This window comes from Ruditapes philippinarum, unplaced genomic scaffold, assembly GCF_026571515.1.
Source record: "Ruditapes philippinarum isolate M1 unplaced genomic scaffold, ASM2657151v2 ctg1595_1_1_1_1, whole genome shotgun sequence".
NCBI classification, from domain to species: Eukaryota; Metazoa; Mollusca; class Bivalvia; order Venerida; family Veneridae; genus Ruditapes; species Ruditapes philippinarum.
In genome coordinates, this window is record NW_026854134.1 from 148,785 (window position 1) to 175,586 (window position 26,802).

Consider the following 26,802-nt stretch of genomic DNA (forward strand, 5'->3'; position numbering starts at 1 on the left):
TGATTTCCATACAGAATACAAGTTCGCTTTAATTATACCAAATGACAATATATCAAAAGAAGAAAAGATAATTTATCTACATGTATATGGCAAATGAGTGTGTCAAGATACCAAAAATTATTAGACATGATTGCATTTTTTTAGGCATAACTGGCAAATAATTACATTCCGAGGTTTGATTTTATTAAGAATATTCATAGAGACCTAGCTGTGAATAAAAGATACAATTTTAAAAGAAGTTTAAGGGATATTGTGTATCTGTGATATGTAATTGTCTCCGTCGGTGACCACACTAGACATGCATCTCCTATTTAAAACTGGATTCATTAGCGTTATCAAGCGTTGTGTGGCCAAATTGTAATACGTACGTAAACATGTTTATTCATAGTTGAATGAAAATAACACACTTGACCGACTTTCATCCCTAGTGTAGATAGTATAGACTGGCCTAGTAACCGACTAGACGTATATATTTAAATCATCGGAAATAGAAGAGTAATTTGGAACACAGTCAAACTGTACGATATTTTCATCATTCTTACCTACATTTCATTCGATGTTACTACGCCGTGCAAACATTCAATGATTATGATTTACATTATTTGCTGAAATCGAAAGTACACGCTACAGAAAATTGGAAAAGTGCACGTATTTATTTCAAATTAATTCGCATTTCCAGTTACTATAAATATAGCTAACATAATTAACATATGAACTCGTATGTGTTTCAGCTGATCTGCCCTCGTGTCATCTAACGTCTCTTTATTCAAATTCTATAGTACAGTACTTACTTAAATTAATTAGTATTAATAATCATTTAACAGATTCTAAACTCATGAACGCTTCGGCGCAATTTGTTTTCGATTCATATATAAGGAATCCTTTTCACCACAGAATCATAATGGTTCTACGGATGCAACAAGATTAGCAGCACGACCTTGCTGTCTGATCATGGTCTGCACTGTTTGCTATTTAGACATATTTATATAAAATAATAATGACCGCATTAAAAGATAGACAGGTAGCTGCTAATAATTAAAGGGACCAAAAGACAAGGAATCGGATTGAAAACTGTCTAAATTTGAAATAAACACACGGTTCAGAACTGTTCACTATAAGAGAGATGTGTAAGCGGCCGGATAGCTCAGTCGATAGCACCGCGAGGGTCCCGGGTTCCAGTCCCGGTCGGGCTGCACATTTTTCTCACCCCGTGTGTGTAAAATTGTTTTTACCCTTTATTATAAATGTTCGATCATAGTTGATGCATCCAAGCTGTCTGTGATATAATGAACGTATCTATTAATTCGAAATTAACGGGACTATGTTTGCCCTATAAGGTTCTAAGATCCCTAGCAAGTCATACTCCGTTAATGTTCTAAATTCCTGTTGATATTTTATTTATCTTTTTAATATTTTATTTATTTAATGGAATGCGTAAACATCAAAATAACTTGTACAAACAAACGCTTGGCTAGGGTCCAATCTCTGTTATAGAGACACGTTTCATGACCCCGCCCATATTTCTGTTGTCTTTATACATTACATATTATCTCATCAAAACTTTAGTAATAAAGAAAGATTGGATAAGATTACCACACTTGAACAGCGAATTAAAGATATACTATGCTCAAATTTGATATTAGAAAATATTGTTAATTGATACACAGTCTCTTTGTAACTATAAGATAAACATGCATTGACTTCACACAAAATAGATATGTCTAAAATTCTACACTATACATGTAGGTGGTCACAATATGAATATAAAGTGTCATTAAAAAACTGTCAAGAAGAGACCAACTTTACTTAACCTGTAATAGGGAACGCAGCTTCCCATACATATCAAATTAGAAATTTTCGATAAGAATTTCATGATTTCAATGAATTTCTGTGATTAAATATTTTACTTAAGGATGAGCATAGTATGTCTTTAAAAAATGACACACTGATTTTGCGACAATTGAGGAACCGAAATGAACTATGCAAAATTGTGATTAACTATTGCCTAAATAAAAATTTAATAGGATTAAAAAATCAGGAAATTGTGCTACAATTAATCTGGCGAAATACTCAACTTTTTTCTATTGTTTAAACGTTTTTGTTTCATTTATTAACAACAAAGGTTAAATATTGTCCACGTGACTTTGCTATATTTTGTACATTCACTTTCGCTTTTAAGAACCAGTTCAATGCCCGCTACCTGGCTGCCTGTAATGCCATTGTCAACATGACCTACTGGCGTGATTTCTTATCTATATAACAACCCTATACTTACTTAACCTTATTTTATATTTAAAAAAATACATAAAACATTTGAGCACTTGCTGTGGAGAATTTTGTCTTCAATAAAGCCAGATTATTTTCCTTAAACTCAGTACCAAAACTCGCTGGGTGGTAATCTTTAGTTCTTTCATATTAAAATTACATAAACCAATAATAGATGGTTTCAAAATCACAGCAAAGGCCTTTTACGTAACTTTACCGTGTTGTTTACAAATGTAATATAATGAAAGCTTTATACCCGTTTACGAATTCTATAATCATAGAGGACAATTTAATACATGTTAAACCTTAAAACGTTGTATTAATAGACGTTTTCGCAGGCACAATGACATGACCTTAATTTTACCCTATCGGTTCAATAAATACACTGTTTGGCTTGTTTGTTAACATAGTAGATCAATGAACAAATGGCCAGAAGTTCACGTATACAATTACAATAAGCGACTGTTCTCCTATTTATCTAAGGCAAGGTGTTTGTGTACAAAACACTGCTTATTATTAACATGTCAGTGTTTTGACAACTATATTCTAATTTTTAAAGAAACAACTAAGAAATCCTTAAATGTTTATGGAATTACAAAACCTTTTTTCACTTATCAAATAATATTTCCGGGTTATAAATACGCTGTGCTACATTTTTTCCTGCCATTAAATACATTTACCTTTCGGATGATAAAAATAGACATGTTTAACGTTCACAAATGTATGTATATTTAATACATAAATGTGACCATTGTAACTTGACCCAATACATTGCCACCGGTGACGTCAGATAATACATAAATAATCATCACTTAATTGTTCAACATGTTATATAAAGTTCATATATTAATGTTGAAACAAGTAGATTGTAGGTTTTGCAAGTTCAAGCATGTAACTGATAAAACTTCCTGTTAAAGTGTTTATCTATAATGATCATAGTTACACACTTCCCTTATAAACTAAAATACTAGACAGGCTTGAGATTTACCTCATTAGCAATAGGCAATAAATATACAATAGATCTACGACTGTTCATCCGATTGATGATAAATCAGTAGTAGTACTAGTACCTTCAGCACATGTATGAATTCTACAAATTTATTTAAAACTTGTTTCATATGCTCGATAATTGTGAAATGAATATAACCTATTGTAAAACTTGCATAAATTCTTATTGTCACAGATATAAATCTGACAATCAACTATCATTTATATTCTTATTTAAATTCCTTAACCACCCAATCAGATCACACTTTGTATCTCATCATTTGAGGCTTTTCATTACGATATACAAATTATACATAAGCTTGGGCGTGTTTACAGGAAATTATCAACTTATTATCCACTTATCAATATGGATGAAAATAAAACTCTAGACAAGTTTAACAATAAATATCCTATATTTAGGACTTTTTTTTTTCATTTTTTTTACATCATAGTTTACTGACTTCACATCATATTTAAGGTTTTTAACAAAGCTACATTACCACATAATTTATATACCATATTCTGTACAAAATAAAGAGAAGAAATTACAAAACATCAATAAAACATGTTTAAATGGTAATTACTTATAGACACTACAGAAATCGTTAGTTGCCAGTGATTTATATATAATATATGTCTGGGATGAAGACAAAATTGAAATAAATGATGAAAAAAAAAACAAGATTAACAACTATTTACACATGATTAATGAATAATATATTCAAAGAGACAATGTATACAAGTCAATGGTGAAGTATGCCATTGCTATTTGTTTTGTCCTTAATGATGTGATTTAATGACAATGTATTAAACTCAATTCTATTAACTAGTCCAGCACTGTTATAATGGGTATATAAATGGAAAATGGGTCATAAAATATTATATGAAAAATACAAAAGAAAAATATAAAAAGGGGGAGTAACTGTCACTTGAATCAATGAATGGCAGTTTAATTACCTAATTCAAATGACAAAAATGTAAACATCAATCATTCATTCAATTCAGATGAGAGGTCAAGGCCAAAAAATGGTAAGTTAACACAAGTCATGGGCCCTGACCCCTTCTTAAGTTTTGATGAGTTTGTATGTATTTATATATGTATATATATCAAGAGAGGCAGACATGTGCTTGAGATACAGTGAAAAATAAACCTGAGTAAATACATCACATTTTAACATGATTTGCTGCTCTAAAGTTTACCTGAAGCCAGTTTTCATACATAAAAATGCACCTGTCCACAAATGACTCAAGCAAATTATATCTTAAATAGTTAAAATGTTCATTGTACTTCTTTTAAACATGCAGTCAAATATGTTATTTTACCCAGGTCAGAAGATCAAAAAATAGGTTTGTTCATTATTGCTTTTTATCCACCTTAGAGTAAACCAACTAGTTATGTTTGAATTCAAATTAATGATACAGGTTAAACCTGCCAAATACATTAATGCAAAACTTCAGTACCAAACAAGATTTACAGACAAGTGACAAAAATACAAACAAACACAAGTTCTCCAGGAAACAAAACTCTGAGAAAAAACTTATCCAAATATCAACTGGACCTACATACATGTACACAACTTTCAAACCCTATCCACTCATTGTTTTTCCCAAATGCAATTTATGTCTAATTGCATCTCTGAAAATCTTAAATCTATGAAGGAAATCAGAGAAAAACTCAACTGAGTGCTTGTCACAGAACTTTCACTTGTGTGCACTTAACATATTTTTCACTGAATAAATGCCTGCCATGCGTAACATATTTATCTCTGGGCTTCAACTTCCATAGCATGGGGTGAATGTGCAACTTGTGTTGGTGATGTAGCATATGGAGATGAACTGAACTTTTCTGCTGTTGATAATTTAGACAGGGCCATGAGAGCATCTGGGAAATTTGGAGGTGTGGCAGGAGTATTTGCAGGTGCACATAACTGAAATAAAAAATGAATTATTACAAACTGTCCTGTTAAAATTTTAACTCCTAAATTTCTGAAACTTACTGGAATGCTTAACAGTTTTCCAAATTTAGCCCAAAACAGCTGAAAAATGCCCTGGACTATACATACAATTCATTTCACTTTTTTTTCATAGATTGGAAAAAATATCCTTGCTTTTCATAATCAATGGTGCTAGTAGCATTGATTTGACCTAAAATATATTTAATCTTGTTATTCATGTAATATTATATCCATATATTAAAAAATTTAAAATAGATTGTTTTTGTTATAGTCAATATAACAAAAATCATAAAAAAATTCTAGCACCTTTGTCCATAATAAGCCTTAAGCTAAAAAAATTCTAGCACCTTTGTCCATAATAAGCCTTAAGTTAATTCATTCATCATTATGTTCTAATTTGATGACTGTTGTAAATGAATGTTGATATATAATCACTCCAATGTGATCATAACTAAATAACTTATATTTATAAAAAACCCGAACCATAATTCTTTGTTATTTTGAAAACCAATGACCTCACTAATCAAAGGTCAGGTTTGTTTACAATAGATACCATTTTCAAATAATTGCATAAACACTGATAAAGGTAAGATCTATTTATAATATGGATCAATAATAAAATAGAACCACGAAACATCACTTAAAACCGAAACCGCTAGTAATAAAATTCAAATCATGACGTGTTTGCTTTTTACTGCGTAAATTTAAAATGGGGGCCCGAAACCCTACGCCCATAAATTTGTCTAGTTTTGTTTCGTTAACAGGGAGGGCAAGCATGCGTTTTAAATGTAGGTCACAACCCTACGACAAAAAAACGGCAAAAACCCGGGCTTAAAGAAAAACTTTACCTATTTAAAATCCCAAAAACAAAAAACATTTAAATTTTTAAAAGTAAATAATGATAAATATCATATATATTTGCAGGCGCTAACAGCAAATAATAAAATTTTCTGAACACAAGTTTTTGAATGATGTCATCAAGATGGAGGACAAACATACCGAATAATTTCCACTAGCATGATTCCCATTACACGTTCGACAAGTCGGTACTGATGATTCTTGGAAGAACATACTAAGAGCACTCTGAAAAATAAAAAAATTCTGACTGTCACAAAGACTTGATAACTTCAGTATTTGCGTATTTCATTTGAAACAATATCATTGTTTATAATCAATGAAAATGTAAACACGCGCCATCTTGGTTTTCAGAAAAAACATGCAAAGATCACTTACCTCGAACTGCCATTTAGAAGCGACTAGAAAGTGTTTTGCTTGATCTATTTGACATCCTGTTGCAAACATAAATTGGTTCATCATAACTTGCTGCTTTAATCCGTCCATTATTTTCATTTGTTTGGGGTAAATTTTAATGTCTCCCCCTTCTCTGTGTGTTGATATTTTTGACAGGAAGTAAAGCGTGCACTTGATTGACAGTCAACAATAATAAATTCATCGGATTTCATTGGCTCTAACATAACAACAAGGGCGGGGTTTCAAAGTTTGATTCGGAACGATTTGTATTTCTTCCTTGTAAGCGATCGAAGTTTTTGTTTTGAAAATACGCAAAAGGAAATGTTAACACGTCTAGAAAGCCTATGTAAATTGTCAATAAGTATCTACCAAATGTCTTATTGAAGTTATTTGCGCAGATGTCTGAGAAATTAAGAAAAAAACGACGAAATTCACAATGATGTCTACGTCACGGGCACTTGCTCAGATCAAATTATCAATACACAAGAAGTGATGACGATTCACACGGAAGTGCAAAACGTTAACTGTAATGGACGAATTATAGTAAAACTGAGAAAAGAAATGGTTCATTTTATTTAAAGAAAGCTTTCCTTTAGTCTTATTGGCTTGGAATAAGAAAGAAAATCACTTGATAACCAAATCATGGGTGCTTTTTCAAGTACACTTGGAAGAAGAAACGGTGATGTAGAAGTTCTAGTTGTAGCATCCAACAATGCCTATAAATATCCCCCAAAATCTGGTATGTTAATATAATATAAAAGTACTTTTCTACAATAAAAATACAAAATATTCACGAAAAAAGAATGCCCTTACTATTTAAGCGTATGATTATGAAATCACTGGCTTAAGATCAGAAGATAGAAAGAATACACAGTTAGTTAATCTGCCAATACCTATATAATCCATAAATTTCTGATTTTTTTACAACAGTGTCGATGAACTATCAAACTGACAGCAAGAATTATTTTATGCTTCAAAAGCTTTTTATCCACCTCCGATGGAATCAGGAGGGGATATTATTTTGGCGTTATCTTTCCATTCGTCCATCAAAATCTTGGTTGCTTGTAGTTCTCTGTAAACTTCTACTGGCTAGAATTCAACGAAACTTTATGGGAACACGTCCGACCCTTCAACACAGAGTTTTGGCCCTTCTTTAGTTATGCACTATGCATGAAGAGAAATAATCATTTCCATGCTATTGCTCTGAACACTACTACTGGCAGGAATTCAATGAAACTTTCTGGGAACCTTCAATACCAAGCTCGGAGATGTGCATATTGTTTTCTTTTTAATTAGAACTTTATGCAATATGCATAAAGAGTAGTAATCACTTTCGTGCTATCTTTCTGCAACCACTGGCAGGAATTCAATGAAACTTTATGGGAACCATCAATACAAAGAGGAGATGCGTATATCCTTGCCTCGTTTAGGTCAGACCTTTCAACACAGAGTTATGGCCCTTGATTAGTAATGCATTATGTATTTACAGCAAAAATCGTTTCTATGCTAAATCTCTACAACTTCTTGCAGGAATTCAATGAAACTTTATTGGAACCTTCAATACTAAGACGAGATGCGCATATCATTCCTTTGCTCCTGTCAGACTCTTAAACACAGAGTTATAGCTCTTAATTAGTTTTAGTATGCATATTGAGCAATATCGCTATTTCTTTGCATCTGCTGGATTGATTTCAACAAAACTTTATATGGGAACCATGATCACCATCAATACAAAAAGGGAATTTGCATCTCATTGTTATGTCCAGATAGTACCCTTTAAACACTGACTGGCCTCTGTTACTGCCCTGAATTTTTATCATATACAACAGGGCCGGCAATATCAATTGTCCATATTGCCCAGGTTGTCCCACGACCTGTATAAACAACTGAAAATTTTCAAGAATTTACTATATAAATATCATACGGATAAGTAAAAAAATGCTTCACATAAAAACGGACAAGTAAGACAAAATCAGATTTTGCTGGCCCTGTACAAAGAAATTCAGGCCTTTTTTCCCCTATCCCATAGGTCCAAATATGGGCCCCATTCCCCAACCAAATTATGGTTTTTTAGCTCACCTGTCACAAAGTGACAGGGTGAGCTTTTGTGATCGCTTTTCATCCGGCGTCCGTCCGTCCGGCGTCCGTCCGTAAACTTTTACTTTAAATGACATCTCCTCATAAACCACCAAGCCAATTTCATCCAAACTTCACAGGAATGTTCCTTTGGTGGTCACCTTTAAAAATTGTTCAAAGAATTTAATTCCATGCAGAACTCTGGTTGCCATGGCAACCGAAAGAAAAAACTTTAAATATCTTCTTTTAAAAAACCCAAAGAGCTAGAGCTTAGATATTTGGCATATAACATCTTCTAGTGAGTGTCTACCAAGTTTGTTCAAATAAATGCCCTGGGGTCAAAATTGGCCCCGCCCCAGGGGGTCATTGATTTTCCCTATATGCATATAGTAAAAACTTAAAAAATCTTCTTTTAAAGAACCCAAAGAGCTAGAGCTAAGATATTTAGCATGAAACATCTTCTCATGAGTGTCTACCAAGTTTGTTCAAATAAAAGCCCTGGGGTCAAAATTGGCCCCGCCCCAGGGGGTCATTGATTTTCCCTATATGCATATAGTAAAAACTTAAAAATCTTCTTTTAAAGAACCCAAAGAGCTAGAGCTAAGATATTTAGCATGAAACATCTTTTCTGTTTTCATGAGTGTTTACCAAGGTTGTTCAAACAAAAGGCCTGGGGTCAAAATTGGCCCCGCCCCAGGGGGTCATTGATTTTCCCTATATGCATATAGTAAAAACTTAAAAAAATCTTCTTTTAAAGAACTCAAAGAGCTAGAGCTAAGATATTTAGCATGAAACATGTTCTAATGGGTGTCTACCAAGTTTGTTCAAATAAAAGCCCTGGGGTCAATATTGGCCCCGCCCAGGGGGTCATTGATTTTCCTTATATGTCATAATGTGTATAGCAAAAACTTAAAAAATCTTCTTTTTAAAAAACGAAAATAGCTACAGTTTAGATATTAAGCATGGAACATCTTCTAGTGAGTGTCTACAAAGTTTGTTCAAATAAAAGCCCTAGGGTCAAAATTGGCCCCGCCCAGGGGGTCATTGATTTTCCTTATATGTGTATAGCAAAAACTTAAAAATCTTCTTTGAAAAAACCCAAATAGCTACTGTTTAGATATTAAGCATGAAACATCTTCTACTAAGTGTCTACAAAGTTTGTTCAAATAAAAGCCCGGGGGGGTCAAAACTGGCCCCGCCCCAGGGTTGCCATTGTTTTTAACTATATGTGTATAGTAAAAACTTAAAAAATCTTCTTTTAAAAAACCCAATGAGCTAGAGCTTAGATGTTAAGCATGAAACATCTTATAGGTGTCTACCAAGTTTGTTCAAATAAAAGCCCTTGGGTTAAAATTAGCCCTGCCAGGGGGGGGGGTCATTGTTTTTCATTATATATGTATAGTAAAAACTTAACATCATGAAACAATTTCTAATGGATGTCTTCCAAGTTTGTTCAAATAAGCCCCTTGAGTTTAAACTGGCCTCGCTCCGGGGGCCTATATACAGGTGAGCGACCTCAGGGCCATCATGGCCCTCTTGTTTCCCAATCCCCAAAAAAATATTCCCAATCTAGAAGTCAGCAATTTGAAAAAAGTAACGCATTTTCAATTTTGGTGTCACGAAATAGCCTAGCTTACAGAATATATTCATGTTTTGTGAATAAAAACAGGATTTTTAATTGATAGCAGTTTCACATTCGTACACATTTTAGCCTGCCCTTGTATTTGTTATGACAGAAAAAGCTGAACAGTTTAAGTAAGATTTATTTAGATTTATTTAACAATTGTAACACGTTAAATGCTAGCATATTTTTAGCTCGACTATTCAATAAGAATAAGTAGAGCTATTGTAGTCACCACTTATGTTAAAGTTTTTGTAATAGTTCAAATATTTTCAAAGTCCATTGACATATGGCTTTGAAACTTTGCACACTTGTTCACCATCATTACCCCAACCTGTAGACAGGAGGAGGTAACTGTATCAAGCATTTTGACAGAATTATGCCCCTTTTTCGACTTAGAATTTACGTTAAAGTTTTTGTAATAGTTCAAATATTTTCAAAGTCCATTGACATATGGCTTTGAAACTTTGCACACTTGTTCACCATCATTACCCCAACCTGTAAACAGGAGGAGGTAATTGTATCAAGCATTTTTTTAGCTCGACTATTCGCAGAATAATCGAGCTAATGCAGTCACCCATTTGTCGGCGTCGGCGTCCCTGTGGTTAAGTTTTTGTATGTAAGCTGGTATCTCCATAACTACTGAAGGGAATGGATTGAAACTTCACACACTTGTTCTCTGTGATTATCTAAGATGATTGGCACAAGTCCCATAACTCTGATTTGCTTTTTTACATAATTATGCCCCTTTTTTGACTTAGAAATTCTTGGTTAAGTTTTTGTATGTAAGCTGGTATCTCCATAACTACTGAAGGGAATGGATTGAAACTTCACACACTTGTTCTCTGTGATTATCTAAGATGATTGGCACAAGTCCCATAACTCTGATTTGCTTTTTTACATAATTATGCCCCTTTTTTGACTTAGAAATTCTTGGTTAAGTTTTTGCGTGTAAGCTAGTATCTCCATAACTACTGAAGGGAATGGATTGAAACTTCAAACACTTGTTCTCTGTGATTATCTAAGATGATTGGCACAAGTCCCATAACTCTGATTTGCTTTTTTACATAATTATGCCCCTTTTTCGACTGAGAAATTCTTGGTTAAGTTTTTGCGTGTAAGCTGGTATCTCCATAACTACTGAAGGGAATGGATTGAAACTTCAAACACTTGTTGTCTGTGATTATCTAAGATGATTGGCACAAGTCCCATAACTCTGATTTGCTTTTTTACATAATTATGCCCCTTTTTTGACTTAGAAATTCTTGGTTAAGTTTTTGCGTGTAAGCTGGTATCTCCATAACTACTGAAGGGAATGGATTGAAACTTCACACACTTGTTCTCTGTGATTATCTAAGATGATTGGCACTAGTCCTATAACTCTGATTTGCTTTTTTACATAATTATGCCCCTTTTTTGACTTAGAAATTCTTGGTTAAGTTTTTGTATGTAAGCTGGTATCTCCATAACTACTGAAGGGAATGGATTGAAACTTCACACACTTGTTCTCTGTGATTATCTAAGATGATTGGCACAAGTCCTATAACTCTGATTTGCTTTTTTTCATAATTATGCCCCTTTTTTGACTTAGAAATTCTTGGTTAAGTTTTTGTATGTAAGCTGGTATCTCCATAACTACTGAAGGGAATGGATTGAAACTTCACACACTTGGTCTCTGTGATTATCTAAGATGATTGGCACAAGTCCCATAACTCTGATTTGCTTTTTTGCACAATTATGCCCCTTTTTTGACTTAGAAATTCTTGGTTAAGTTTTTGCGTGTAAGCTGGTATCTCCATTACTACTGAAGGGAATGGATTGAAACTTCACACTCTTGTTGTCTGTGATTATCTAAGATGATTGGCACAAGTCCCATAACTCTGATTTACTTTTTCGCATAATTATGGCCCTTTTTCGATTCATAAATTCTTGGTTAAGTTTTAGTGTGTAAGCTTGTATCTCCGTAGCTACTGAAGGGAATGTATTGAAACTTGAAGGGTTTGTACTTTTTCGGACAATTTTATGTATTCATATAGGTAACCATTATTATACTCAATGAAACACCCTTGTGACAAATTTTCGAATAGTCGAGCGTTACTGTCCTCCGACAGTTCTTGTTTTACTATCAAGCACTAAGAATAGTCGAGCGTTGCTGTCCTACCGACAGCTCTTGTTCTAAATTGGCAAATTTCACAATAACCTTTTTTCCAAAATTGGAAAATTTTACGGCACATATAAATAAAGCCTTATGTCTCCAGTTGTTGTGTTATATATGGATCAATACTGTAGAACTTTGACACATTACTGAAAACCAAAACTGCTTGTTAAATATTATGTTAAAATTATGACATGTGCAAATGAAAATTGTTGCAGTAACATAAGCTATGAACAGGATATTTTTCAATTTGTTATCATCAACATTAAAGAGTGAGATTATTATGTGTTAATCTAGTTTTGAGAAGTTATGGGAGATAACTTGTGAACTTATTCAAACAGGTATTTAAGTTGGTAATATAAACTAACATTCCAATATAAATGTTCATTTCTGTTCTAATTTATTTACATGATGTTGGTATGTGATATATTTATACTCAAATGATATTTATTCATTCTCATTCTCTTATTTCAGGTAACTATTTTGGTTCTCATTTTATTATGGGTGGAGAAAGGTTTGATATGTCACAGCCAGAATCGTATCTGTTTGGAGAGAATACTGACTTAAACTTTCTTGGATGTAAACCTATTCCAGTAAGTAAAAATAATAATCAGTTTCCATGAGCATTTTACAAAAACAATTAATGTAAATTTTAATACAGAAAGTTGTTAAATATTGTATATGTAATACATGGTTTCAATTGTAAGAAAATCCAAACACAAGTTCTAAGATAATTTTAACAATATATAAATTATTCTTAGGTTCTTCTAAATATAGTAAATAAATTTCAGAATATCACTTCAAAGATTATCTCCTGATCTTTTAGAAATGTTAAAGTAAACTGACTAGTATATAAATTATTTCTAAGACTAGAATGATTTTTGCTGCAGTTCCCCTACCCACCAGCCTCTGGTAACGAGCCAACAAAAACATTGAAAAGTCTTGTAAATATAAGGAAAGATACGCTTAGACTTGTTAGGTAAGTATCATAGTCTTGTAAACAGTGAACAATTTTTTTTCAGGTTGTCTGTTTGAATAAAAAAACATCCTTGATTACTATTTTCTAATAGATATTGACTATCGTTACTATGATATTTATTGTTGCAAAGACATTTTATACTCTGCTTAAAAGGAGAGGAGCATTCTTCTGTAATGGCATTTTCCATCTGTCTGACCATCTTGTCTGTTCAGTAACTTGAGAAGAATTATTTGTGGTTTAATTATCTTGGTTTCAGTATATGACCTCTATTGATTATAAGGTCAAAGGTGAAGGTCACCTAGACATTTAATGATAAATCCTTGTCTGAACAATACATTGATAAGGAATGAGCCATGGTTTATGTGACTTGGACAGTAGATGACTTCTGGAGGTCGGTGAAGTCACATTGGCACTTATTGTAAAACCCTTTCCTTGTCAATAACTTCATAAGGAATTTATGAGCCATGGTTTATGTTACTTGGTAGAGACATTGTCCATGGCCAGTATATTACCCCTAAACATTTTGAGGTCTGAGTTTCCTCAGTTATAGGTTTGTAACTTTATTAGTTATTATACATTGTACTATTTTAGTTTTTCTGTTTCAAAGAAAACATCAGGCTATTATGCATGCTGTGGGGTGTCATCATCTTTTTCGTCATCATTGGTTTAATGTAAAAACTTTAATATAGCCCTATTACTTAAACATTTAAAAGTGAACAACATGAAACTTACAATAACTTGTTTATCTTGACAAGATGCAATTGTTTGACAAGGGGCATCATCATGAAAACAATACTTTTTAGAGTTATACTCTTGTTATATAGTATATTATTATATTACAGTTATAACTTATTGACAATAATATAACCAATTGTCCTTTATGAAAAATACATAAGTGTGTAAATATGTTACTGTAAAAGGGAAATGAAGTGGCCTGGGTATCAGTGTCCTATAGACTCATGTCAAGTTGTTTATTACTTGTCTCTATACTGTATATTGCTTAATCTTAACATTTAGTTTCATGGAAATCTCTTCATTAATTAAACAATGAACAGTTCTGCAATAACAATATGTATAATATACTTTAAATATTTTATGTGAATGTTGATTAATTTTCTCAGGATTCCTGAAGTGGAGAAGTTGAAGGCGGATGAGAGGGACGAAACTTTAAACAACAAATATAACCTCGAGTTTACATTTGATTGTGATGTTAAATGTTCAATCAAGATCAGTTTATTTAGTACAGAGGAGATAGCTAATGGACAAATCAGGTACACAATATGAAACACTCATAGTTAGGATTGTATATCAATTAAATGTACCATTATAAATTACTTGTAGGGTATTATGTTAATATTAGAGATGGGTGGTTGAAGATCCAAAAAGCATTATTGTAAAGAGTAATATTATTACAGAATTTACATTTCATGTAATTTGTAAACAAAGGGAGGTAAGTACAATGTGGATAAAATTTTAGCCAAATTTTTCAATAAAAAACAAATGCATATATTTTAATGATTACTTATAATGTGTATAAACATTTGCAGTCCATATTTAACAAATTTTAGATGTTTGGAAATTGTTTTACTTTAGAAGAATAATTATGTACATATATGAAATTTCACTTAAGTGTTGTTACAACATACAGGATCTTTAAGTGTACAGGACTGTCAGTAAAATACATGTATATAAGAACTTTGTAATGTGAACACGGTCATAACTTCATAAGTTCATACTATCTCTGATTCATATTAGTATAGTTCAGGTTATACTCACTTTCTAGATAAACAAACATGATACAAAGTCACGCTCTATAATGACCTCCTCAAAGAAGTGACGTAAACAAAATATACAGGTTTGGTTTACATTAAGGAAAAGGACCAAAAGCAATTTACAGTATACATGCTCAGTTTTATACATCAAATATTTTCTTAGCAAATACATGTGGTTTCCATGGAGACATAGATTTACCAATATTATACTAAAATGTACATTATGACTAATCACTTTGTAAATGTTTATTTCATTTACTATTATTTCATTAAGTTTTAGACTTATAAAATTAATTTTTGACTTTTTTATAATTTTTTATGCTATTTGCTATGTTACAGTTATCATCCAAGAGATCCAAGCACAGCGTCCGAGACATTTCATTATAAAAGAGGGGCGTCTCAGTTATTTCAACAATCATCATATATAATAGACCCGTCAAGGTTCACAGATGAGGAGGTATTTTAAATATTGAAATTTTTTTTTGAAGGAATTGGAAATAAATTTTGAGATTTATTTTTTTGTTCGGTAAATATGAAAATAGAATTCTTATTTTTTAACATTCCTATGACAACTAGTGTTCAATTGTACTTAATACATAAGAGTCCAGTACTAAAATGATGACACTTTATTGTACATGCTTTTCATTAGCTTCCCTTTTTCTGATTGGATTTTATGTTGCACATACGCAATGAGTTCATTTGATGACTTTCCAATTTTTACTGGTAAAGAAAGACCTCAGGTGCCCCACCATGCATTATTTCAGGCACACATTATTTTTGTAATAGTTGCAGTCATAGCATTATCTCTATGATTTTATCTTGCCTGGTGTTCACAGGATTTGATACAGGTGTTCACAGGATTTGATACTCTTATCTTATACTATTACAATTAATATTCTCATCATAATTTCAATTTTTTACTGACTATTAACATCATAATTATGTTCATCACACAAAATAACATGGAGAAGATGCTAGCATAAAAAATAACCAGGAATGATATGAAATCAATATGGTATAAGGTGATCTTCTGTAATTGAATTTGGAATTCTAAACAGGACTGTAGTTAGTAATAGTTATATAAATTTAGATTATTATAATTATGTGTCTTTAAGGTCTGTAAAACGTTTTATGTTCCAAATTATTTAAACTTAAGTCTGATGTGGGGTAACTGAATAAAAGCATGCAACCATTGCCCAGCATATACAATTTTGTGTGGTCTGATGATGGTCTGGTTTCTTCACTATTTATTATGTCATTATTTTTAAATGTTTTCCATTATTTTCAGTTACAGTATACAGCAGATAAAGAGGAAATACCAGTAGTAATACAGTGTATAGCTGAGGATGATGGTGAGAAGATAACATTTTATTATATAATTATAAATGAAATACGGTATTGAAAAAAATTGATGAAATAAAATGCATATTTTTATTTTCCCTATTTTCACTGTGAAGATTTATTTTATACTGCAGTGAAACATATTTTCCGTATATCGCAGGTGTCTTGCCAGACTACTTTCTTCTAAATTCAGCCAATACACAAAATTATAGGGAATTCTTCCTATTCACAATGTTAAAAAAAGAGAAAAAGTATATTATAAACAGAAAATTCCACTTTTTTCTATCAATACAGGATTTAATTTCATCTTGTGGTATGAAATTTATTATATTCCACTTGTGGTTACTGCCACTTATGAAATATTTATTTTCACACCACTCAATGAAAATAAATCCTGTATTTATAGAAAAAACTTGAATGTCCTCTATTTATTAATCACATAGGTAAGAGGTACTTATGTTTCGGTGAAGACTTTTTCATTATGTTACAAAGATTGCTTTAGGTTACTGTTATTAAGGGAATTGATTATTTGTTGTTTTCTTTTTGCAGAGAACTCCATGCATGCACATATGACATTTGCCCTTATTGAGCGAAGCTCTTTGGATGGATGCTATGTAGTAAAGCCTCTTAAACAGAAACAGTTTGTTCATGGGCTTAGTTATTTATTGCAAGAAATATATGGCATTGAAAACAAGAATAATGAGAAAGTCAAGGTAAAGATATATGTTCTCCTCTTATTTTGTGTTGCTAGTTTATATGTCTGTCACACTGATTAGAAACTTTTTAATTTCCTGTTTTTTATATAAGAATTTCTTGTTTTATATGGAGATCCATCTTTGTTTTAATTGACATCTTAAGCTTATGATACTGAAATAATCTTATGATGTTCCTTTACTAATAAGGGCAAAAATATTTCTGTATTGTGGAACAAAATGGCCTCCAGAGGTAAAATAGACATTTAAAAGACATATCACCAGTCCTTTTAAGTGCTGGCCAGACTCTGATTAAATTCAACAGGAATGATTTCAGAATGTTGGTGTACAAAATTTGTTAAAAACAGACTGTTACAGATATCAAGATGGCCGGCAGTGATATAATTATATACATGTTTAAGCCCTGAATGGCATTCCATGAATGTGTTAAAAAAAAATTCTCAAGCATTTTCAAAATATTATTCAATTTTTAATAATTGACATCTGTAATGTAGATGACTAGATAAAAATGTATATAATATTCGATATTATAACTTTTGTCTGCACTATATAAAACATGTAGCAACCACAGTCTAAAACATGTGTATACATTATTTCTAGTTATTTACATCTCTGCTTTCATAACAAGTAATGCAATAAATAGAATGTTATTGTAAAAGTTGTTTATCAACTCTAAAGGTGGCCATTATCACAGTGGAAACCATATATTAGCACTTTACAGTTTAACAGTTTGGCTAAACTATTGGCCTCCTACACGTATGAAATAATACGTAAATATCATTGTATAACTAAATAAATCAATACAAGGAAATAATATCACTTAGCAACATTTTAACTGAAATGTTATAAAACATTTAGTGTATTTTGACCAGCTTTATCACAGTTATTGTTCATGACAGATTTATTTCATTGTTATGGAATAACATGGTAAACAATATCTAATAAACAATAAAACAATAATACAGTACATAACATAAAACAACAACTAAAGAGAACAAAATCTCTTATTGATTGATCCCCCTCTGATGGTATTGACATACAGGCCTGAAATAGAATATCATAGTCTGATGTTAAGAAAGACAATAGAATTTTATATAAAAATTATTTTTACAATTGAACATAAGAGGATATGCATCAAGGAGATATTCTGAAGAAAATGACTTTTGACTGACAATTTAAAAGTAAACAACATAGTTTTATTCCAAATAGAAGAGGGTCCATTCTCCCACAGGACACAGCCATTATATGCAAATAATTTGGCACCCCAGCATCTGACTCGAGTTAATAAATATTATAAAGCACCAACTTTCATAGGATGTTTGAAATTTATGTTCAAGGTTTTAAATGGTTCTAAATGGGCGTCCATGGCTGAGTGGTCATGTCGATGACTCCAACCACTTGCCCGTCATTGCTGTGGGCTCAAATCCCGACAGGTCTTTTGGATTCTTTCATGTGCTGAAGCATTCCACTTAGCTTACAGAATGTCAGTGCTTCTTCTCCGGTGCCTGTTTGTGCCTGAAATAATGTACAGGAGAGCACCTTGGGTCTTCCTCCACCAGTAAAGCTGAAAAGTCGCCATATGACCTTTACTGTGTTGGTGCATCATAAAACCCAATCAATTAAAGTAAATAAATGGTTCCTGAAGGGACTCTACTTAGGTTTCTTAGCACGACAGGACTGGAAATACTTTTTTTGAGATTTTTAGATGTCTCAATGTTGATCAATACCAAAAATAACTTGTGTGCAAAATTTTGGAATATCCATTTTAATCATATTCTGTAAAAAGAACTTAATATGACAAAACGCTGTTAACTCAAATCAATTTAAGAATCAAACTTAACAATTATTTTCAATATTATTGTTTATATTTCTTTTTTTTTCTTCACATTTTTCTGTTTTAAGTGCCCCAGTTGAACGATGTAAAAATTTCAGATTTTATATTTTTAGGCTTTTTGACCTCATTGAAGTTCCTTTAGAAATGTAGTGACCATTTAAATGGCCATGTCTCATTACAGTTTAGCATGCTCTAAATGTTTTCAACTTTACAAGCTAGACAGTTCTTTTGAAAATCAGTCTCATGCAAGGGAGATAAGTTTGATCAAAATGCATTGTTATATCCTTTGCAGTTATCTCCCATGAATTTAGATAGGTTGTTTATTTTGATTGTTTCTCAAATAATATGTACAAAACTTATTATTCTCCTTATATAGGACTAGGAATGGACAAAACTTCTATTTTAGATTAAGTTGAAGATAGACAGCAGAAGTTAATTCAAACTGTTCCCCACACATGCTAGCTGTGATTTAAGAAAAAAAATCATCATTTCAAAAATAAAATATAGCATAATAAACATTTTAATATTAAATGTAGATTTTGTTCATATTGCAGTGATCGTGTGACTTTTTTAAAGTGACACCTTTATGCTGAGACATGAAGTTGAACAAGAATTATATTCAAATTTAATGAATGTTAGTGCCATGAACAATATATTGATTCTGATTTGATCAGTTTTCAGTGGCTGATATTTGTTACAAGTCAAGTAATGAACTTAACTTTATTTTTCACTACTGAACTATAAGATAGATCTATGCATTATAAGAAATATTTTGATTGATATATAGGATGAAGATGGTGATGATGATGACATTGAAGACAGTGGTGCCGAGTGTGTTATATGTATGTCTGATATGCGAGACACACTTATCCTCCCATGTAGGCATTTATGTTTGTGTAGCACATGTGCAGAATCTCTGAGATATCAGGCAAGCAGTTGTCCTATATGTAGGTCACCGTTCAGAGCTTTACTACAGATCCGTGCCATGAGGCGAAAACAAGTGGTGGCTCTTCAGCAGGTAAGCAGGATGTTACATTCTTAATATCAAAAATTATATTAACTGATTTTCTATATATCCTCATTAATTATTATATTAGTTGCAGATGTTCATAATAAAGTATATGGAATTGAATTTCAATTAAACATATAACTTAATACTGTTTGAAGAAGCAGCAGAAATATGTTAACACAAGTATTATAATTTAATTTACTTATATCAGTAACTGTTCTTGTCAAATGTTATTTGCTCATATCAGTTATTGTCAAATGCCTGACATATTATCATTTTGATTATTTTAGGCATTAAACTCTTTTAATACATATGTTGGTTTTTATTAGCTCGACTATTCGAAGAATATGAGAGCTATTGTAGTCACCCCGGCGTCGGCGTCTGCGTTGGTTAAAGTTTTTTGTAAAGTCAAATATCTCAATTATTACTTGAGATATTCAATTGAAACTTACAATACTTATTTATAGTAACAAGGTACATCAGATTGACAAGTTGGATAACTCTGCCTACAATATTGACAGAATTGTGCCCCTTTTTAACTTATAACTTTTGGTTAAAGTTTTTTGTAAAGTCAAATATCTCAATTATTGCTTGAGATATTCAATTGAAACTTACAATACTTATTTATAGTAACAAGGTACATCAGATTGACAAGTTGGATATCTCTGCCTACAATATTGACATAATTATGCCCCTTTTAACTTATAACTTTTGGTTAAAGTTTTTTGTAAAGTCAAATATCTCAATTAATGCTTGAGATATTCAATTGAAACTTACAATACTTATTTATAGTAACAAGGTACATCAGATTGACAAGTTGGATAACTATGCCTACAATATTGACAGAATTATGCCTCTTTGGAACTTAGAAATTTCAGTTAAAGTTTTTTTGTAAAGTCAAATATTTCAATAATTGCTTGAGATATTCAATTGAAATTTAAAATACTTTTTTATAGTAACAATGTACATCAGGTTGCAAAATTGCATAACTCTGCTTGCAATATTTGCAGAATTATTTTCCCCTTTGAAACTTAGAAATTTTGGTTAAAGGCTAAAGGTCTTCAAAGATATTTACTTGAAACTTTACACATGCACTTAGGGTCATAATTGGAGGCTCATATCAGTTATTGTCAAATGCCTGACATATTATTATTTTGATTATTTTAGGCATTAAACTTCTTTAATACATATGTTAGTTTTTATTTATAATAACACGTAATTTATCACCTATATTGATTGGTTGTTTTAGTCTGGGGATCAAACAATGGAGGAAACTCCTGTAAGTCAGGAAGGTGTTCCACCAGGATATGAGGCTGTATCTCTCATAGAAGCTTTAAATGGACCATGTGGGTTACCTCCCTTAAACACCATGGAGGGTGAGCTGACCAATAAATATTTGATTATAATACTGAATGTTAAGGTATTGCAAATAGTACAAATGTAGATAAATTAACAACAAAAGCTTATGAACAGTGCATTTTATTTTATATATTGGGACATGCAAGAAATTATTGCTGTACTTTTCAAACATAGATCTGGCAATTGAATTATTATTAATAGGTTATTTTTATATAGTATATATAGGTTTTGAAATTGATGTTTACATACTTAAGTATGATATAATTATAGGAATACATGTACCCCCTCCTTCAAGATTCCAGACAGACACAGAATCTCGACACAAAAGAAGATCCAGCAAAAAGTAAGACCAATTTTTTTACAGCCTTTCAAATTGTACATCTGTTAAGAAAGTGTTGAATTATCTTTGTAACTTTTTTTGCAGCCTTAACACAATAATGATGAATATTTCCTTTCTTCATGGTCATGGAATTTTTAAAGAAAATAGTGTAAATGTAACAGCTTTTTTGGCAAAATATATATAATTTATTTCACATTCAATAATACCTCTTTATAATTATGTTGATATTACAATGAAATCAGAATAAATTATGATGATATAATAGAAGTATCATGGTATCATGGTATGACAAATGATTGTCTTTGTCACTGCAGACGTAATTTACCAGTGGAAACTGTGAAGGAACTGATGATGAGTGAAGATGATAAAAAGATTCCAGAAGAGAAGGACGGTGAACGGACAGACACGTCTGCAAAAACAGAGTCATCAGTACCACTAGCTGATCCTGCTAAATCTCCAGCACAGAAACCCAAAAATAGATCTGGAAGGTAGGTTATTGTTGAAAAAATATACCCATTTCTAAACCCTCACTACTTCAGGGGAGGTATATAGATTTGCCTTTGTTCGTAATTTTTGACAAACCTCAAATTATATTCATTTGTCGGTAGAATCAGACAAAGACATGTGGATATGTGGACGGGCATCTCAAAACAGGGGTAAAAACATATTTCTTGTTCTCACTTGAGCTTACTTGAAAAAAGATTCAAGTTAAGCTATTAGTGGGGGAAGAGAATGTTCCACTCTCATTAGGCAGGTCTCTGACCACCACATTTGTATTTTCCTGTGAAAGTACTTTTCAGATTGGCAGTGGAACATTCTAATAAATCATACTAACATTAAATTTTATTCTAATGAACACTGTGGGGTCATTTTTCTGTTTTACAAAATTTTCAAAATTTTGAACATGTTTATTGATAAAGAAGTTTTATAACACTAGATACTTTAATATGAGTCTGCAACAGTTTTGTTATTGATGACTTAGAGCATTATCATTTAACAGCAAAAAGTCTAATACAGTCTGTATGTACAGAGTTGATCATGTATTGTTTCATTGCAAACATCGCAGTAAACATGTACTTGTTCACATGTAGACAACATGGCAGCACTTGTTCTTAGTTGATCCAGAAGTGTAAAAATGTTTGGTAACCATGATAATTTCTGTATTATAATTAACACATCTGCAGATGTGTCTTAATATAAAATTTTGCCATTTTCATGACAGTTGAATTCTACTAAAGGCAGTGTTAGGGGGCCTAGACAAAAGCTTGCAATTACCACTATGGTTCATGAACAGGCTCATTCAGACCAAGTCTGCAGCATTTCCATATTGCTGTTTTTGGGCATTCTTTAAGGATTCTGTTTTTCTCTATTTAACAATTAAAGAAGGTTTTAACCCTTACCACACAAAATATAATAAATGGTCTAGTTTATCTTTCAATCTGAATAAAACCATTCACAAATTTTAGTGCATTTTTCAAAATAAGTATTAACTAAATAGTGAACAGTGAAAACCATGATGGCACTGCATGGATGTGTCAGTTAATCTTGGTCTGCATTGGTAGTATAAGTAGGCTCAGTTGCAGCAAGCATGTCAAAGGTTGATGGTAGAATTACATTATTATATAATTTATTTTAGATTACGGAAGGTTGGAGGAGGGGACAATAACTCGTTACCTAGGTCACCATCATCTGATCAGGAGAAAGTGACAGACACTGTACGCATGGTTAATGAGGTAAGAAAATGTTTAGTTGTAATAATAATATATAATGGAGGAACTGCAGAAGACGGCAACCTTCATCGATGTGGCCAGCCTGAGATTGTAGCGGTGAACGAGAAGAAGAAAGATAATATTATGTGTTGATATATCTTGCTCATTTAATACAAGATAATATGTTAGAAGACTTAGTACAAATCACTTCTTATCATTATAGTGACTGACAAGTCAACTTACATACATTAAATAGCCTACAGTTGAGGGCTTAATGACAATGTCAAGTAAGGTATAATATCCAGATATAGTAATAATGCTATTTAAACCATTATAATTTATATCTAAATCATGAATTGATTGTATGATATTAGCAGTTACCAAGAACTGACCTACCTGAGGTTGAAGGTAACTGTCCAGCTGAGTTGACTGTACCATATCCACATCTAACAGTATCATCAGAGAACCTTGCTGATGATGAACGTGAAGATACATCAGAGGGAGAAATAGAGCCAGATCCTGACTATGATTTAGATGATGATGATTGTTGTGGTATGACATTCTTGTTTCTTTTGAACATTTTATAACAAGTACAAGTACTGTCTTAGTGTACACTATTCCTGTCATTGTATAAGTAAATTTCAAAGATGCTGTACACAACAATGTTAGTATGACTGAAACTTTTAGAAAGGTTATTGACTTAATCTTAATCATAAATTAGTTGATTTAAATTTTAAATTTTGAATTTTCCATGCACATTGAGAAAGAATTGGACAATGCAAAATATATGGGATCTCTAAATTCACGTCATCATTAATTTCACTGTAATGGCATATCATCAATGGTCAGAGTTTTCATTGGTCACAGATGACTTAAGTCATATGACTAAACAAAAATTTAACAACATTTTACTTATTTAAACTTTGTAAGACAAACATGTCCTGATTGTCTGTTAAAATATTGTGTGTGTCTGAAAAAGCATGTTGAACATTTTAATAGTTTTTATCTTTAACATAAAATGAGGGTGCAACACCATTTAGTGCAAGATTAATAATGACAAAATGTTTTAAAGAAAGCTTACACAAGGTCTATGTCTGGCCTATTATATGTTAAATGTGACATTGATTGTAAACATTTGGTTTTTTCCCTTGAATGCCTATATATCATAAATTATCAGGAGAACATTTTACATGGTTACCTATGTTAAATGTTTTTTTTGTCTTTCCTTAAATCTCTATTGGGTTTATTTCAATGAAAAAGTTTTAGTAATACTTAATAAATATAATGATAGCTATTGGTTTCCTTCATATAATTTTGCAATAAAAAAGGTAGATTTCCTTTTACTTTTCTAATGATGGTTACAGATATTATAAAGATTAATGTGTTTGTATTTTATAGCCATTTCTGAAGAGAGACTTGACAGTATAGCAAGCGGACAAGAACTTACAGAGACAATTTCCGACTCTGCATATAATCCACCCCCTGACTACGCCACGGTGATGTGCGAGGATTCTGCCGCAGGTGACACGGAGATTGATACAGATGATGGTGCCGCTATTGTACCGATTAACTTACACCTGTCAACATCCGCACCGAGTAGCACCGACTCCGGGAGCAGTAATCATAGCTCTCATGTTCTACTACCACAGTCACATGACCTCTCCTTGAACCAAGATCATTGAAATCAATAAAAACAATCAAAAATATGTTTCTCTGAGAACTTCTATCTCAGATGTTGATTTGAGCGTTTCGATTCACTAGAGAATTCTGAAATAAGAATTGGGAGTATTTGCAATATTACTGAAATGATTAAGCAATGCTTAAGTTTTAGTTGAGAACAGATATGATTCACATTAGCACTATTAGAGCATATGATTTGTAGTTTTCTTGAATTTGTTAGCTATAAATGTAACAAGCTTCAGTGTGCTTGTCATCCATATCAGACACTTTGCTTACTTTTGAAAAAGCAGATTTATCACAATGTTGTTTTGTTCAGAGAAGAACAAACTTTATTTGTTTACTATAAGTTATATCATATAAATTACATTTTTCAGGTATAAAAGCCTAAGCTAGGAATATATATCATTTGGTACTGAAAGTCTCTGAATTACTGAAATTAAATTTTACTTGTAGTAGAAAAAAGTACCAGAATTCTCAGATAAGATATTTGGTTGTGATTTGCTTACAGTATGTTGAATTTATTCCATTGCATTCTTTATAGATAAATAAGGAAATGAAAATGTCAACACATATTTACAGCTGCATTTCTAAATATTATATATTTGTAATCCACAGATAAATGGATGTTGTGGTATGGTACATATTTGTTATTTTATGAGAATAAATAGTTTAATCTTAGGCTGCAGAAGACAGCAGATTTTACCCATGTGACCAGTGCAGACTCAAATTATCTGGCACATTTGTGCCAGTGATCATGGTCGGAACCATTCACTAATCATTCGGTATAAAAAATTTGAAAATTTCAAGATAAAAAAATATGGTTTGGTCAAGATTGAAAGATGGACCAGTTCATTTAAGATAATTGCATGATATTGGTTAAAAACCAGTTCGTCTCACTATGAAGATGCTTACAGAAATACTGGTAATTTACTATTAAAGATAGTTTTTTAGAGAGTAAAACTTAATTGTTATTCTGTGATTTAAGTTACGTAGTTTTATCCCCCAGTATGAGAACTGGATACAATCTATTTATAGGAAAATGATGTTCTTGATCTATAATAGAAGGATCAAATGTTGATATTGGTATTTGTTGCCAGTGTTTTATATTGATTTATACTGACAAGAAAAATAGACCAAATATTTATAAGTTGAAAAAAAGTAGTATTCTGTTTATTTTTTATCCAGTATCATTATGTGTTAGTGGACTTTGAACATACTTTTAAATGACAAATTTAGAAATAATTGTTGAAATAAAAAGGCTACTGTAATCACTTTCTAGATCTTTATACCATAAGTTATCATCTTTGATATATACTTATACTTTGAGACAAGGTGTTTAATCAACACAGTTATATTTTTAGTATTGTTTCTTTTGTTATTTTATGTTTCTTTAAGTATAACCAGAAATATAAGGCATGTACAACAAGCCGCGATGGGCCACAGAAAATATTATACATGTATTTTGATTACTTCATATATTTTATTTATAGTTTGTGTTCATGCTTGTTTTCATCGGAGATTAACCAAAAATATTGTACATGTAATGTGCATGTGCATTTCACATTTTGTTGTCAGGTTTTGTTATGTTTTGTGCTTGCATGCTGGCATGCATTTATCTACTTGAAAATTTATAAAACAGAATTTGTTGTAAAAGACTTCTAAATATTTATAGATCAGTTTTCAGTGTTCTGTATGATATCAAATATGCCAAATAGACTATAGAGCTATGAAAATTGATCACAAAACTAAATATACT

At 31.8% G+C, this 26,802-nt stretch overlaps 2 protein-coding genes across 3 annotated transcripts; one reads left to right on the forward strand and one right to left on the reverse strand.

Moving 5' to 3' along the window:
- Positions 1–3,646: 3,646 nt before the first annotated feature.
- LOC132739065 (UBA-like domain-containing protein 1) lies at positions 3,647–6,633 on the reverse strand. The gene is made up of 3 exons (XM_060726717.1): positions 6,441–6,633; positions 6,207–6,290; positions 3,647–5,180 (listed from the first exon to the last, which is right to left on the reverse strand). The coding sequence occupies exons 1-3, from the start codon at positions 6,555–6,557 to the stop codon at positions 5,013–5,015; spliced, it is 369 nt and encodes a 122-aa protein (XP_060582700.1). The 5' UTR covers positions 6,558–6,633; the 3' UTR covers positions 3,647–5,012.
- A 152-nt stretch (positions 6,634–6,785) lies between these two features.
- Positions 6,786–25,848, forward strand: LOC132739063 (E3 ubiquitin-protein ligase MGRN1-like). Of its 2 annotated transcripts, none has more exons than XM_060726715.1 (14): positions 6,786–7,197; positions 12,785–12,903; positions 13,201–13,289; positions 14,411–14,560; positions 15,401–15,518; positions 16,350–16,413; positions 16,952–17,115; positions 19,737–19,967; positions 21,208–21,334; positions 21,588–21,660; positions 21,972–22,145; positions 23,294–23,390; positions 23,741–23,918; positions 24,765–25,848. In XM_060726715.1, the coding sequence occupies exons 1-14, from the start codon at positions 7,101–7,103 to the stop codon at positions 25,046–25,048; spliced, it is 1,965 nt and encodes a 654-aa protein (XP_060582698.1). In that variant the 5' UTR covers positions 6,786–7,100; the 3' UTR covers positions 25,049–25,848. The 2 variants fall into 2 exon arrangements, with proteins under 2 accessions (XP_060582698.1, XP_060582699.1); XM_060726716.1 differs by having other exon boundaries at positions 23,744–23,918.
- The last annotated feature ends 954 nt before the right edge of the window (positions 25,849–26,802 follow it).

Excerpts from the sequence above, each read along its gene's own strand:
- LOC132739065 (XM_060726717.1), bottom strand. The coding sequence starts at position 6,557 with ATGAAAATAATGGACGGATTAAAGCAGCAAGTTATGATGAACCAATTT. Across the intron at positions 6,291-6,440 it reads CTTCTAAATGGCAGTTCGAG|AGTGCTCTTAGTATGTTCTT; the intron begins GTAAGTGATCTT and ends TTTATTTTTCAG. Across the intron at positions 5,181-6,206 it reads ATGCTAGTGGAAATTATTCG|TTATGTGCACCTGCAAATAC; the intron begins GTATGTTTGTCC and ends TTTTTATTTCAG.
- LOC132739063 (XM_060726715.1), top strand. The coding sequence starts at position 7,101 with ATGGGTGCTTTTTCAAGTACACTTGGAAGAAGAAACGGTGATGTAGAA. Across the intron at positions 12,904-13,200 it reads TTGGATGTAAACCTATTCCA|TTCCCCTACCCACCAGCCTC; the intron begins GTAAGTAAAAAT and ends TTTTTGCTGCAG. Across the intron at positions 15,519-16,349 it reads CAAGGTTCACAGATGAGGAG|TTACAGTATACAGCAGATAA; the intron begins GTATTTTAAATA and ends CATTATTTTCAG.